We start from the raw sequence: 15,322 nt of genomic DNA on the forward strand, positions 1-15,322 counted from the left end.
TTCACATACATTTATATGTATATAGATATATATGCATATATACATACACATATGCATGCATATATAGATATATACACATATATGTATACACACAGATATATACACACATACATATATAGATAAATATTCACATACATATATATGTAGATATATTCACATACATATAGATATATTCACACACACGTGTATATTCACATACACACAGTGTACATAAGTATATTCATATGTAGATATATCCACATGCATGTATATGTTCAATGCATATATAGATATACTCACACATGTTTATGTGTATACATACACAAGCATATATAGATACACATGCATATATATGTGCAGACATCTATGCATGCATGCATATAGATATATGTACAATACATGCATGTAGATAAGTTTACATATATGTATATATACATATGCATATATAGATACACATTCATATAGGTATAGATATATATTCACATACATATATAGACATATTTCCATATATATATTCACACACAAATATATCTATATCTATATATAATGGTTGAGATCATCCAGAGGGTAAGTATAAAACTCGTGGAGATATATATGTTTATAGATATATATGTGGGGGGCGGGAGAAAGAGAGAGAGAGACACTAAACAAAAAAAGTGAACAGGGATGATAATGGAAAAACTGGGAGTAGCTGCAATGTGGATGAGCTCCCCTTTGGCTTGGAGAAAGAAGGGCTATCTCATCATCTAAGAACTAAGTAGACAACATAAGCGAGTCATCTCAGTCTAGCATCTTTTATTTATTTATTTATTTATTTCAAGGCAAATGGCGTTAAGTGGCTTGCCCAAGGCCACCCAGCTGGGTAATTAAGTGTCTGAGATGGGATTTGAACTCAGGCCTCCTGAGTCCGGGGCCGGTGCTCCATCCACTGCGCACCCGGCGGCCCCTGTACTTGATTCTTGAGCTGAAGGAAGCGGGACGCCGGTAACTGAAGAATCCAGAGGGCTGCGGCTGGTGCCGAGGAAACCACACTGCAAGCTGAAGCCTGATGACGTCATGGGTTCGTGCAGTTCACGTAGCAAACCGAAATCTCGTAAGAAGCCTCGGGGATCAGAGGGGCTGAAAGCCCGGGAAGGGAGCATGCGCAGAGGCCGGTGTCGCCTGTTCCCGGCATTCTTCCCGGGCGCGTCCCGCTCGCGGCGCCGCCGGACGCCGAGGGCCGAGTGGGCGGAGCTTCGGCTCGTTCCCCGCCCCTCCCACTAGGTAGGGCTGAAGCTCTTCGCCGGGTGCAAGGGCTGCTGGGAGCCGAGCCTCCGGGGTCTCGGGGAGGGGGCGCCGGGAGGCCGCCATTTTGGATTGCGAACCCGTCCGTGGAGCTCCTCGCGGGGGAAGCAGCGCAGCTGCAGCGCCGGCGGGAGCGTCAGCACCGACTTAACGAGCAGCCGGGAAGCAGCGGCCGAACCGGGCCTCCGATGGGTAAGGGGCGGCGACTGGACCGCTGACCCGGGGCTCCGGGCCTTCGATGCGCGGGCGGGGGGGGGGGCGGCAGCTCGGGCCGCCCCGAAGATCCCGCGGGGGGCCGGTCTCGGCCGTGCTCCCTCGTCCGCGGGGTCGGCTCGGCCCCCTGGGGCCCCCGGGGCCCGAAGGAGGTGCGCGTGGGGGCGGGGAAGGCCGTGCCCGGAGGCCCCGGGGCCCGGAAGCCCGGAGGCCCCGAGGCCCGGAGGCGGGGCCCGGGCTCGCCGGCCTCAGCTGTTTCCTGCACCTGCTTTGGGCTGTCACCGAAGGGCGCCGGCTGCAGTGGCCTCGGCGGACCCTCCGCCAGCCCCGCTCCTACGTGGGCAAGGAGTCGTTGAAAAGACTTGTTAGCTCGGGAAAGAGGAGGGGACCAGGGTATTAAACCGCTAGTACGACCATGTGTCTTGTGCTTTTAAAAGAATATGTGTCCGGGCTCACACACTTCATAATGACCTAGCTGTGTGGCCTTGGGCAGGCCACTTCACCCCGTTTGCCTTGCAAAAACCTAAAGAAAAAAAAGAATACGTGACATGAGCTTCTAAACTGAAATCGCTTATTAATTTAACAAATGATCCTCGAGTGGGAATATTAACTTTCTCCCTGTCCAAGGGAGCCCTTTAAAGTGTTGCTTCCTTAGCTGTTGATAAGTTTTTGTTCTTACATTTCTGCCTTCTTTATTTATATCGATTTTGACTGACGAAGGAGATGGGAATGGGCCTTGTAATATAAAAACAATATCATTAAGTCTGTAGCAGAATAACAATTAAAACTTTTCTAGTCCTAAATTCTTAGCTGTGCTTTAGAATTTCAGAAACTACATGGCAGGGCGGCTTGGTGGCGCAGTGGATGGAGCCACCTGCCCAGGAGTCAGGAGTACCTGAGTTCAAATCCGACCTCAGACACTTAATAATAATTACCCAGCTGGGTGGCCTTGGGCAAGCCACTTAACCCCGTTTGCCTTGCAGAAATCCTAAAAAAAAAAAAAAAAAAAGAAACTACATGGTTGGGTAACAAGGGAATAAATTCTATATAGAATAGACATAGGGTTTTTGATTTCATTACTAGCACTTAAAAATGACTACTTAATGAGTCACACTTTAAAAGTACAGCCTCTCTAAAAGTTATATTACTTCAAATGAATTGCCTCCTTGAAGTGTTTGAATTTAGAGAAGCTGAGTGATAAGGTGGTGGGTTTTTTTTTTTGATAAAATAGAAGAATGCAAGCATAGTCCTTATGGAGGAAAATGTGCAAACCATAATTGAAATTTTCAGGATAGATTATTTTAACAGATATAATAACAATACTAATTTTTTGATAATCAACTGATGATAAAACAATTTTAAAATTTATGTATAATTAATATTTTAATTATAAATGAAATCCTTATTTCTGAAAAATCATTTACTACCTATTGAACACATAACTATTAATTTAAATTATTTGTTATAGGTTTTTCCTCTACAAGTTTAAGGTACTGTTGGATCTGTATGGAAGAAATAAATTGGTGGAAGACTTCATTTTCCATTATGAATTTATATTAAATCTCTTCTAAATAGTAACTTGGGCATGTGAGCTGTTCCTAAGGTGAATTTATTAGTTATACTATTAAATCATGATTAGTGGGAAAAGCACTGGAGCTGAAGTCAGAAGAAATTTGGCATTGAAGCCCACCTGTGACAGTAGGGATAGAACTATGGACAAATCAAGTCACTTTTGTTAAGATTTTCATCTGTAAAATGGAGACAGTAATACTTGTAATACTCACAGTCCATGTGATGATTACATTATAAATGTGCATATTTAATTTTAGGTAAACTTTTACATCCATAAAGTACCATTTGAACATATATATGTAGTAACAATAGCTACAATTTATATAGACCTTTAAGGTGTTTAGCATAGCACTTTGATCTGTGATAACTCATTTGATCTTCTTGCTCCTAAATGGTAGATGTTATAATGACCACTTTTAGAGGCTTAGGGATTCTTCCAGTGTACCATAGCTATATGAAATGTCTTGGTGCAAAATTTGAACTCAGTTCTTCTTGATTCCAAATTCAGCACTGTCCACCTAAGCTTTCTCTAATCAGAATCAGTAACCAGGATGACAGATCAGATATTTGTAATCTTGAGTATTGTCTTGAGAATCATCTTTGTGTTTGAACTTTTTTTTTATTCCACCAGATGCCATGGCAAGCCCAGGGAAGGATAACTATAGAATGAAAAGTTACAAGAATAAAGCATTAAATCCTCAAGAAATGCGTAGACGAAGGGAAGAAGAAGGAATACAACTTCGAAAGCAAAAAAGGGAAGAACAGGTAGGTATTTGTGAGTGTTTAATAGCGATTTATCATGAAAACATTTGATGTGTCTTGGGAGTTTTACTATTGTTCAGTTGGAGACAGTTGATTTTGTGGTAATTAAATATGAGGAATATATCTACTTAACTTTGTCATAGTCACTGTGATATCTTGGCAAACTAAGAACAAAGGAAAATGGCATCAGGATGATATCCTCAAACATCACAAACTCAGACTAAATGCATCAGTGTTTGGAGTTTTCACATTGGGACTTTCCTATGCTCTTGAAATCTTTTCTCCAGACTGCTCTCTATCTTCCCTCCCTTCCTACAAGATGTGTTTGTGAGTCTGAATTACAGATATTTTAAAAGAAGTGAAATACATATGAAAAGTAGTTGATATGAGCTAGTTTGCTCAGGAAAGGTTTCATGTAGATGGTAGTGTCAATTTTCCAGTCAGACTGAACAGAAGTTTAAATTTTTTTCTAGAGCCAGTAGAGAAACACTAGAATTCATTGCATATAGGAATGAGATAATCAAATTTTGTCTTTTTTTTTTTTTCTGCAAGGCAGTGAGTTTAAGGGCATGTGCCCTTGCCTAAGTTCACACAGCTAGGTAATTTTTAAGTGTTCCAAGACCAAATTTGAACCCGGTTCCTCCTGACTCCAGGGCCGGTGCTTTATCCACTCTACCACCTAGCTGCCCCCAGATCTATTCTTAGGTAAAATAACTTTGGTAACAAAATGGAGGGTGAACTGGAATAGGAAGAAAGACTTGGGTCAGGGAAACCAAGTCAGTGATTTTAATAATCTTAGCAAGAAGTGATGAGTGTCAGAACTAAGATAGTAACCTTCGGGCCCATGTGCCGTATTGGTCTTGTGCTGCCAAGACAACTGCAGGTGGGACTCAAAATTCAATAGATCTTGGTGCTTTTTAGGGTCGAATTAATTAAATGTTTGACTAAATATAGCCCTCAGATAATGTTATAAGTATCCAAATGGCCCTTGACAGGAAAAAAAAGATGTTCCCCACCCCTGTAAGCAGAGAGGAAATGTCAACTATGAGAGATGTAGAGGTAAAAACTGAAAAATTAAGCAGCTGATTGTATTCGTGGGGTGAAAGAGAATGGGAAGTTAAGCATAATGCCAAGGTTATAAATTTGGGAGTTTGGGAGGCACTGATGGTGCCTTCAAAAGAAACAGTTGGTATCTTCCTTTCTTGAAGAGGACCAAAATGACAATATTTTGTTAGAGTCAAGTTATAGAGTGTCTAATTGTGACTCATTAGAGACCAATTGAGCCCAGAATGCTCTTATTGCAGTTTGGGCACAAATAGTCCACGTATACATTTGGAATAGATTCTCTAAATCTGAATATTCTGCATTTCTTTTGAACTACTTCAGTTCTACTTTGCTCATAGAGCACAAAATCTTCTTTGATGATGGCATGTTCATTCCTTGCCAGTGTCTCCCATGTCACTCAATCAATTCCAGAATTCTTCAGAGAGACTGTGAGACTATCCTTATATTACTTCTTCTGACCACTATGTGAGCATTTGTCTTATGTGAGTTCTTCATAAAATATTCTTAAAGGCAAATGTACAGTTGGCATTTGAACAACAGAAATGGGAAATTTTGGAAGAGAGTTGGTTTTGTGGAAAAATCTGCTGTTTTGGATGTGTTAAGTTTGTGAAGACTGTTGGAACAACTAGTTTGAAATGTCTAATAGATGATTGGTGATGCCAAAGTGGAATTCAGTGGAGAGGCTGGGGCTGGAAAATTTGGGGATTATTGACAGTTGAAGTGAGATTTAAGCCCCTGTGAACTGATGAGGCTCAAGAGAGTATGTAGAGAGAGAGAGAGAGAGAGAGTGAGAATAGTAGGGACCTAGGATATGATTTGGGGTAATACCAACAACTAGAGGGATTGAGATGAATGATGAACCGGTAAAGGAGACTGAGAAAGAACATTCAGCCAGGTAGAAAAATCAGGAGAGAGTGATGTCATAAAAACCCAGAGAGGAGAAAGTATTCTGGAAGAAAGGATGGTCTGCATTGTCCATGCTCTGATGGGAAAACAGATTTATCTCACTGATGAGATTGGGAGCTAGATTGTTAAGGGCCTAGGAGTGAATGAAAAAACAGCAAGTGTAAGCGATAAGTATAGACAGCTTTTACTTAGAGTTTGAGAAAGAGAGGAGAGGACTGGGAGGGTCTCTTCAAACCTGAGGCATGTGGAGTTTTTCTACATTCTCTACTGATCTCCCTAGTAGAATTACATTCCCTCTGTCCCATTTTTAGCGATCTTGTTGTTGTGCAAGTTTGATTGTTGTTGAGTTCTAACAGTCCTGCCTGACTCCTCTTGGGGCAGCTAGGTATACAGTGGATAGAGACTGGTTTTGGAGACAGGAAGACACTTACTAGCTGTGTGATCTTGGGCAAGTCAGTTAACCCTGACTGCCTCAAATCCAGGGCTATCTCCAGGTGTCCTAATTCAAGTTTGGCCACTGGACTCAGATGACTCTGGAGGAGAAAGTGAGACTGATGACTTAGCATAGCACCCCTTACTCAAATTCAATTCACATGCTTGTCATGGTATCACTTCCCTGATGTTGTGGTCTTCTTCAAAAATAAAGGACATGGCATGAATGATTCCTTGAGATACCATTGAGATTTCTTGACAAAACTACCGAAGTGGTTTTCCACTTCCTTCTTCAGCTCATTTTACAGATGAGGAAACTAAGGCAAACAGGGTTGAGTGACTTGCCCCAGATCACAAAACTTGTAAGTGCCTAATGCCAGATTTGAACTTAGATCAGTCTTCCTGATTTCAGATTCTGTGCTCTATCTACTGCACCACTTAGCTGCCCTGTTTTTGCAGGTAGTAGGCACTTAAATAAATATTTCTTGAATTGAGCTACTGTTTACCACTTCTTCTCTCTTGGCTAGTAATCTGGGTACAAGGGTAACCAAACATTAGCTCTTTCATCTTGGCCTCATTTAGCTGAGTTCTGTCTTATAGTCAAAAGGTATGACCAGGTAATAAGTGATTGAGGGTAGATTTGGACTCAGGTCCTCTTTTGACTTCAGGACTGGTGCTCTATCAACTGCATCACTTAGTTGTTTTATTCACTCAGTTCTTTTCTGACTCTTCATGATCTCGTGAATCATAATACTGTCCTTGGGGTTTTCTTGACAAAAATACTGGAGGGTTGACCTTTTTTTTTCCCCGGTAGATTGAAGCAAACAAGCTAAGTGACTAGCTAGAGCAGCTAATGATGCAGTGAATAGAGCATCAGCCCTGAAATTAGAAGGACCTGAGTTCAAATCAGATCTGAGACACTTGACATTAGTTGTGTGATCTTGCACAGGTCGCTTAACCTGATTATGTTGCATCTAGGGTCACATTCAGTAGTCTTGATTCATATCTGACCACTGAACTCAAGAGAGCTCTGGAGGAGAAAGTGAGGCTGGTGACTTAGCACAGTACCTCTTCTTTGAAATCCAGTTCACATGCATGTCATGACATTCCCCTCCCTGATGGTCTTCTTTGAAAATGAAAGACAAACAACAGTACCACCACCACCAAGTCTCAGTCAGAAAATCTACTCCTCTTTATAAATAGCAACATAATAGTCTATCTACCTGAATCCTATTTTCTCTGTGCTGATGAATAGCCAATCTACTTATCCAGGTCTAACTTCTCTAATTGCCTCTAGTCTTATTTCTCCAACTGCCCAGTAGAAATGTTGAACTGGATGTTCTGAGGACATTTTAAACTCATCATGTCCAAAAGTGAATTCTTTGCCCTTCTCCTCAAACTTCCTTATTATTATCAAGTATACCACTATCTTCCTAGTCTCCCAGACTTGAAATCTAGGTATTATCTTTGACTCCTCACATTCTCCTTTCTTCCTCTTTCCCCCATGGTTAATCTGCCAAGATCTGTTGATTTTACCTTTGTAACATTCTCTTAAGTGTACCCTCTTCTCTTTCTTTACTGCTACCACCCTGGTTTAGGCCTTCATCTCACTCCTGGATGATGGTAACTCACCCAGTTAGTTGCTTGCCTCAAGTTTCTCCCCACTTCAGTCCTTCCTCCTCCTAGCTGCCAAAGTGAAGGCCTGACATATCATACTTAATTTTATGTGTCAATAGACTCATTGACTCCCTCTCTCTTTTAGCATCAAATATAAAATCTTTGGTCTCACATTTCAAAACCCTTCATTACCAAACCCCCCCCCCCCCATCTTTCCAATCTTTTTTTTTTATTTTTAGGTTTTTTTGCAAGGCAAATGGGGTTAAGTGGCTTGCCCAAGGCCACACAGCTAGGTAATTAAGTGTCTGAGACCGGATTTGAACCCAGGTACTCCTGACTTCAGGGCTGGTGCTTTATCCACTGCCCCACCTAGCTGCCCCTCCAATCTGTCTTAAACCTTACATCTTCCTCATTTCAATCCAGTGACATTGACCTTGCTGGGTTTTTTTAAGGTTTTTGCAAGGCAGTGGGGTTAGGTGACTTGTCCAAGGCCACACAGCTAGGTAATTATTAAGTGTCTGAGGTCAGATTTGAACTCAGGTCCTCCTGACTCCAGGGCTCTATCTACTGTGCCACCTAGCTGTCCCTGATCTTTTTTTTTTTTTTTAAGATTTTAAAGATTAAAGATTTTTAAAGATTTTTCAAGGCAGTGGGGGTTAACTGGTTTACCCAAGGCCACATGGTTGGATTTGAACCCAGGTACTCCTGACTGATGCTCTATCCACTGCGCCACCTAGCCACCCCCTGACCTTGCTCTTTTTTGAACAAGACTGGCTTCTGCCTCCTAACTGGACATTTTTATTAACTATGAATGTTCTCCCTTCTGGATTCCCTGACTTCAAGTTCCAGCTAAAATCCCACCCCTTTATTATATTTATTGCTTTTTGAATTTTACAATTTTTCCCCCCAATCTTGCTTCCCCCCCCCAAAAGGCAGTTTGATAGTCTTTACATTTTTTCCATGCTATACACTGATCAAATAGTCTTTGGTTTTTGTTTAGAACTCCACAATTCTTTCTCTGTATACAGATGGTATTCTCCATTGCAGATACCTTAAAATTGTGCCTGATTGTTGCACTGATGGAATGAGCAAGTCCATTAAGATTGATCATCACCCCCATATTGCTGTTAGGGTGTTCATTGTTCTAATGGTTCTGCTCATCTTGCTTAGCATCAGTTTATGCAAGTCTTTCCAGGCTTCTCTGAATTCCCATCCCTCCTGGTTTCTAATAAGAACAATAGTATTCCATAACATACTTATACCACAAATTGTTCAGCCATTTCGCAGTTGATGGACGTTCTCTCAGTTTCCAATTCCTTGCCACCACAAACAGGGCTGCTATGAATATTTTTGTTTAAGTGATGTTTTTACCCTTTTTCATGATCTCTTCAGGGTATAGATACAGTAGTGGTATTGCTGGATCAAAGGGTATGCACATTTTTGTTGCCCTTTGGGCATAATTCCGAGTTGCTTTACAGAAAGGTTGGATGAGTTCACAACTCCACCAACAATGCATTAGTGTCCCAGATTTCCCACATCCTTTCCAAGATTGATCATAAAATTCCCCCCTTCTAAAAGGAAGCCTTTCCTAATCTTTATTAGATTTAGTTCTTTCCCTCTGTTAATTATTTCCTGTTTATAACTTATTTAAACATAGATCATATGTTGTCTGTTTCTTTAGATTATGAACTTCTTGAGGGCAGAGACTGACTGTCTTTTGACCTTTCTTTGTGTCCCCAGGGCTTAGCAGAGTGCCTGATGCATTGTAGCTACTTGATACTAATTTATTAACTGGAAAGAAAGGATACAAAATTATCTGTCTTTAAGAATGTTTGACAGTAGTTATCTGGCAAGTCCTTCCTTTATTTTAATATTATCCGTTCTTGAAAAATCATCACAGGTAAGAAGTGACCAGGAATATTATGACTCTGCCTCTAGCTTTTATAGAATCTCACAGTATTAGATTTAGAGAGACCATGAAGCCTTTCTGATTACCTTATGTATCTATTCTGTCCATACTATAACCAGCTTCAGAAGATTACGTGTCTCAGTAGTTCACCTACCACTTCACCTACTACTGTGATTCTTCAAAGCTTGTGATGTAGCATTGTTTATAACCATATAGAATCAGTCAATATTTACGTTGAAAAGATGTGTTGGTCCTTCCCTCTTCGGCTTCAGCTCATTGAAAATACCCTGTTGTTTACCAAATGCCATCCAGCCCATTTTCTTCTTAAATGATTCTCACTTTTAACTTATTGTTCATCTTCAGTTACTGTCTCAAGATACAGGAACTAAATTAGTATCATATCATAACTGGAATAATAACTATTTTTCATTGATTTAGTTTTTCTCTATGAATTGTTAATCATACATTCTACTATAACTTTATGATCTTTTCTGTCTTACCTCTTTATCTCACGTATACTGTTGAGGAAATTTTTTTTGATCTTCTCTTTAGATGTACTCCAAGGAATTACATAGTTAGCTTTCAGTGCTTCTTAATATGTCCCATTCCAAAGTAGAGTTGTTCTTTTCTGATTGTTAATAAGTTACTTATCAAGCTTCTTCCTGATGGCACAGATTCTCTGGCTACTTTTTCCAGAATTAGTTCATATCTCTAGGACTCACTTAGGGTGTTGGGATACTCTTTGCTTCTCATTGCTGCTTCCAGGCTCTCCTATCACTTTCCTTCAATAATCTTTCTTCTTTTGATATTCAACCCATATTTACTAGCTAATCAAGATTGTAGTAGATATTATTTACTAATTTCCAGGATAGTTTCCTTTAGATCATAGACCTGCTGCTAACCTGGCTCTTATCTAATATTGAGGGGAGAAATCAATGTGATTTCAATGAACCTCCTGACTTGGAGGCTCACCTTCCATATCGGAACCAGCAACAACTACTGAGCATCTACCATCAACAGTTAGATAGGCACAGGAACCCTGGGAGTTATAGCACTCCCATACTACCAACTACCACTTACAGGACAGGCAAACCAAATTGGATAAAGTAGCATGACCCAGACAACTCAGACTACTATCCCCACCTTGACTACTATCTCTCCTCTGACCTTGATAGAGATAGCCCAGGACCTTAGACCCAGTAGCCTGAGGAGAGAAGCATTGTTTTCAGCCTAGTGACCTCAGCCATCATTCTGAGAAGTAACATGTATACAGTCTGGCAGTAGCCCACTGCTGAAGACCCAGAAAGGAAAGTTCTTACAATGAAAAGTCTTTGGCATTGACAAATAATTCAAAATTGCAAACTGATACCATTTTATTAATGTTAATAACATTAAAAAAGCATTAGCATCTTCTTTGAGGCTGTACCCTAAGGTCTATAGGACCTTTTTGTCTTAATTGCACCTGAAACCTTCCATATATGTTGTCTTCAAATCAGAATATGAGCTACTTAAGATCAGACATTATCTAGCTTTTCTGTTTCTAGTTGTAGTTCTTAATGTTTTGCTCTTATTTTGCTTGAATGATGCTTCATTCTTTCTTCAACAAGTTTAGTATCTGGCTTAATATTTTTATCTTTTTCCAGTTCCTGCTCTTATGGTTGAGGGTTTCATTATACATATTAATATTTCCTCAGATACCTGTCCTTTTACTCAATTTACATATTTTCCGTGACTACCTCTACCCCATCTTAGCCATACACTCTTACCATTATCAACAGTTCCATTTACATGAACTTGGATTTTCCCTTTTTCAGTCATAATCTTTTCTCATTCATCTGATCATAATCTCTTATCATTTCAGCTTTTCCACTGTTTTGCAACCACAAATTCATTCTTTATCATCTGTGTGAATTTCCAGTCCCTCCACCTCTTAGTTCTTTTCCTGATTATTGTCCTTCCCTAGTTACATGTTCATCCCTTTCACAGATTCATTTCTTGTTGAATGAATTCAACTCTGTACTATCCTTTTCCCTCAAATTTATTGCCCCCTTATTTTCTTACTGACCAAACTGTATAGTCCTGTGTTGGTTCCGTCATCTTCTGCCTTAAGTACCTACTCATGATGCTGAATCAAGCTACAGAAAAATCACAAAATGCTGACTGGGTCCACTATAAATTTATGTTACATAATCTCAACTGGACTCTTATTGCAGCAACACAATTCTTTTACAGTCCTGTAACATACTTCCTCTTCTGTTTGCCACAGGGTTTTTCTTAACCTTATTATCCTTCCTCAAATCTCCCATGGCTCATACTCCACCAGCCTCTTCTGTTTGTCCCATTTTAATAAAAAAAAAGTGGAGATGATTGATCAAGACCTCTTCGCTTCAGAAATATCATTCAGATTATTTATACCCTATCTTCTTTCACTACTGTCTCATATGAAGAGGTAGCCTTTTTTCCTTGCCATGGTAACACCTGGAAGGGACAGGGAGAGGACAAAGGAATGAGGGAAGGGAATCCAACTCCTTGCACAGCTGATCTCATTCAGTACTGCCATTTCTTATCAGATTTCTCCTATTGTCCTTACTCTTTTATTAATCTCCACTCTGTGTCTGTCTGCTGACTGTTTCTACTGACTTCAAAAAAGGCCAATGTTTATCCCCAACCCAACCTCAAACAATATTTACTTGAACTGCCCATCCTTTTTAGCTGTTTTTCTATATCTCTCCCCTCCTTTCTGTGGCTAAAACTCATGAGAACATTGTCTACAATAGACCTCTATTTCCTTTCCTTTCATTCTCTAGTTCTGTAGTCTGACTTCCAACCTCATCATTAAAATTAAAACTACTCTCTCCAAAGATAAGAATGATCTGATCTCTTCTTAATTCTCAACCCCTCTGAAGTCTTTGACCCTCAGTTACCCTTCATCAAGGTTGTACCCATTAACTGTAGATGTTCCCCAGTGTTCTTTCTTGAACCCTTCTCCCTCTGTGCTATTTCACTGGTGATCTCCTCAGCTCCCATGTATTCAATTATCAATTGACCTAACCTCTCCACCTTTATTCTGGAATTTCCAACTCCCTATTGGACATTTTGAATTGGATGTCCTGCAGAGACCTTAAATTTGCCATGTCCAAAAATTAAACTCATCTTTGCCACCAAAGCTTATTCCTCTTCTGAGCTTTTTCTCTTAGCAGTATTGGAACCACTAATTCCCTAGGTTTGCAACCTAAGGGTCATCTTTGACTCTTTAATTTTGCCCTCTCCCAATCCAGTTCTTGCTAATTCTTGTCCTTTTTATCTTTGTAACATCTTGTGTATCTCATGTATAAAACCCTATTTTTTTTTCCAGTACTGCTTCCATTCCAATGCAGGCCCTCATAGATCACCTCTTATATGCACCTCCTTCTCTCCTTTGAAACTGCAGGCTCTCATCACCTCATGACTGGACTATTGGAATAGCTTGCTGGTTCAACTCCCTGCCTCAAGTCTCTATTCTCTCTCCAGTTCATCCTTCACTCAGTTCTCAAACTGATCTTCCTGAAGCCCAGGTCTGACTGTGTTGCCCTCATTTAAGCTCATATGAACTCCAGTGTCTTTGTCTCCCTGTTACCTCCAGAATCAAAAAGAAAGTCTTCTGTTATTTAAAGGTCTTTATAACCTGACTCCTTTCTATCTCTTGAGTTTTTGTATACCTTATTCTTTTCCATGTCCTATGATCTGGTGACCCTGGTGTCATTGCTATCTCTCCCTCCAGCTCCCTACTGAGCACTTTTACTGCATGTCTCTTTTTTCCTGGAATTCTTTTCTTCTTTATACCAGTCTCCTGACTTAAAGACTAGGCAAAAATTCCACCTTCAAGACATTTTCCCTTATTGCTATTGCCTTCCCTTGCTAATTATACCTAATTTATCCTGTCTCTAGCTTATTGGTAAATAGTTCGTTGCTTGTTGTCTCTCCTTATTTAGACTGGTGTTCTTGAGAGGAGAAACTATTTTTTGCCTTTCTTTGACTCTTTGGTACTTATCGGGGTGCCTGAAACATAGTAGCAGTTGAATTTTCTGAGGTCTTTCAAATCATACTATCTAACTTCCCCTATCTACCTGCAGAAGACTTGCTTCAAAGCCCCAATTCTTTCAGAATCCATTGAGTACTTGTCATGTGTGAAAGAAAATGACAGTCCCTGTTCTGGCACTTAGGGATTTATCCTGACACATTATTTGGAGATTATTATGATGGGTCTATAATCTCATTGACATGCAGACACTGTCTCCAACGTTGCAGTACTGCTCTCATTTTCTCATCCTATGAACCTCTCCTTTTTTTTCCATCCAAACTCTTGACAGTTGTCAACCTCAGAGTACTAACAGTCTGCCTCTATATCTGATGACATGACATGTATTTTAGTACAGTAGAGACACTTACTAACTACATGATCAGTTTACATTTTCCAGTTGTATTGCTTTTGATTTTTAAATCATCAAAATTGTGTTCATTTCACTTCTTAAATGTTTTAATATGGTAGAACAAAGTATTAGTATCAAAATCTTCCATGTCTAAGAGGATGATGATGATAGTGATTTTTTTTTTTGGCAGTTATTCAAACGAAGAAATGTATCCCTTCCAGCTAGTGATGATTCAATGCTTGAAAGTCCCATCCAGGATCCAGATATCAGTTCTACAGTACCAGTTCCTGAGGTATATAATCAAAAAGTTTATTTTAAAACAGGGTTGTCCAACCTAACTTTTAAAAATTTTTATTGAAACACTAGACAGTATGTTTTGATATGCCATTTTAGTGAGAGCTCTGCAGTAGCTCAACTTCATTTACTAAAGCATTTAGTAAATTCACAGATAGCCAACAGGCCGCATTTTGGACAGCCCTGTTTTAAATTGGTCTTACAGCATAACAATGAAAACAAAACGTTAAATAGAATGGTAAGAGAAAGATATAAATGTTAAATGTATTGTGTTTTATATGTTTTTAGGAAGAAGTAATTACTGCTGATATGGTGCAGATGATTTTCTCTGATGATGCTGACCAACAGCTTACAGCAACACAGAAGTTTCGAAAGTTGCTTTCTAAAGGTAAGTTTTCCTTTTCATAAGATTCCCTGTTACTAATTCAGATATAAAGAGATTTTAATTTATACTTTATATATTTATTATACTAGTTAACAGAGTACTGAGATCAAGAAAGGACATGGTAGGACACTCCCCTTTTTCTTTCTTTTTTTTAATTTTTTTTAAGGTTTTTGCAAGGCAGTGGGGTTAAGTGGCTTGCCCAAAGTCACACAGCTAGGTTATTAGAAAGTAATCAGATTTGAACTCAGGTACTCCTGACTCCAAGGCTGGTGCTTTATCCACTATGCCACCTAGCTGCCCAGATTATATAAATGTTAAGCAGTACAACTAAGATTCAAAACTTGGTTCTTTGACTCCAAATATAACCCTTTTTTACTGTACCAAGTTTCCTTTTGTATTGCTTTACTTAATTAACACTGTCTTTTGTTTAACTCAGGAACTTGTAATTTGAAAAAGTTGGAACCCTCTGAATTTTTTTTTAAATAAAAAGGGTAG

At 39.6% G+C, this 15,322-nt stretch overlaps 1 protein-coding gene across 1 annotated transcript in view; it reads left to right on the top strand.

Annotated features, from left to right (window-relative positions):
• Window positions 1-1,269: 1,269 nt before the first annotated feature.
• Window positions 1,270-15,322, top strand: part of LOC141487854 (importin subunit alpha-6) — a 53,864-nt gene continuing 39,811 nt past the window's right edge. Inside the window, exons 1-4 of the mRNA XM_074187435.1 lie at window positions 1,270-1,455; window positions 3,680-3,813; window positions 14,339-14,440; window positions 14,731-14,830. Of these exons, the coding sequence (XP_074043536.1) occupies window positions 1,452-1,455; window positions 3,680-3,813; window positions 14,339-14,440; window positions 14,731-14,830 (340 nt within the window). The 5' untranslated portion in view covers window positions 1,270-1,451. The remainder of the gene's footprint in view (window positions 1,456-3,679; window positions 3,814-14,338; window positions 14,441-14,730; window positions 14,831-15,322) is intronic.

The sequence above is a fragment of the Macrotis lagotis genome, chromosome 5, assembly GCF_037893015.1.
Source record: "Macrotis lagotis isolate mMagLag1 chromosome 5, bilby.v1.9.chrom.fasta, whole genome shotgun sequence".
NCBI classification, from domain to species: Eukaryota; Metazoa; Chordata; class Mammalia; order Peramelemorphia; family Peramelidae; genus Macrotis; species Macrotis lagotis.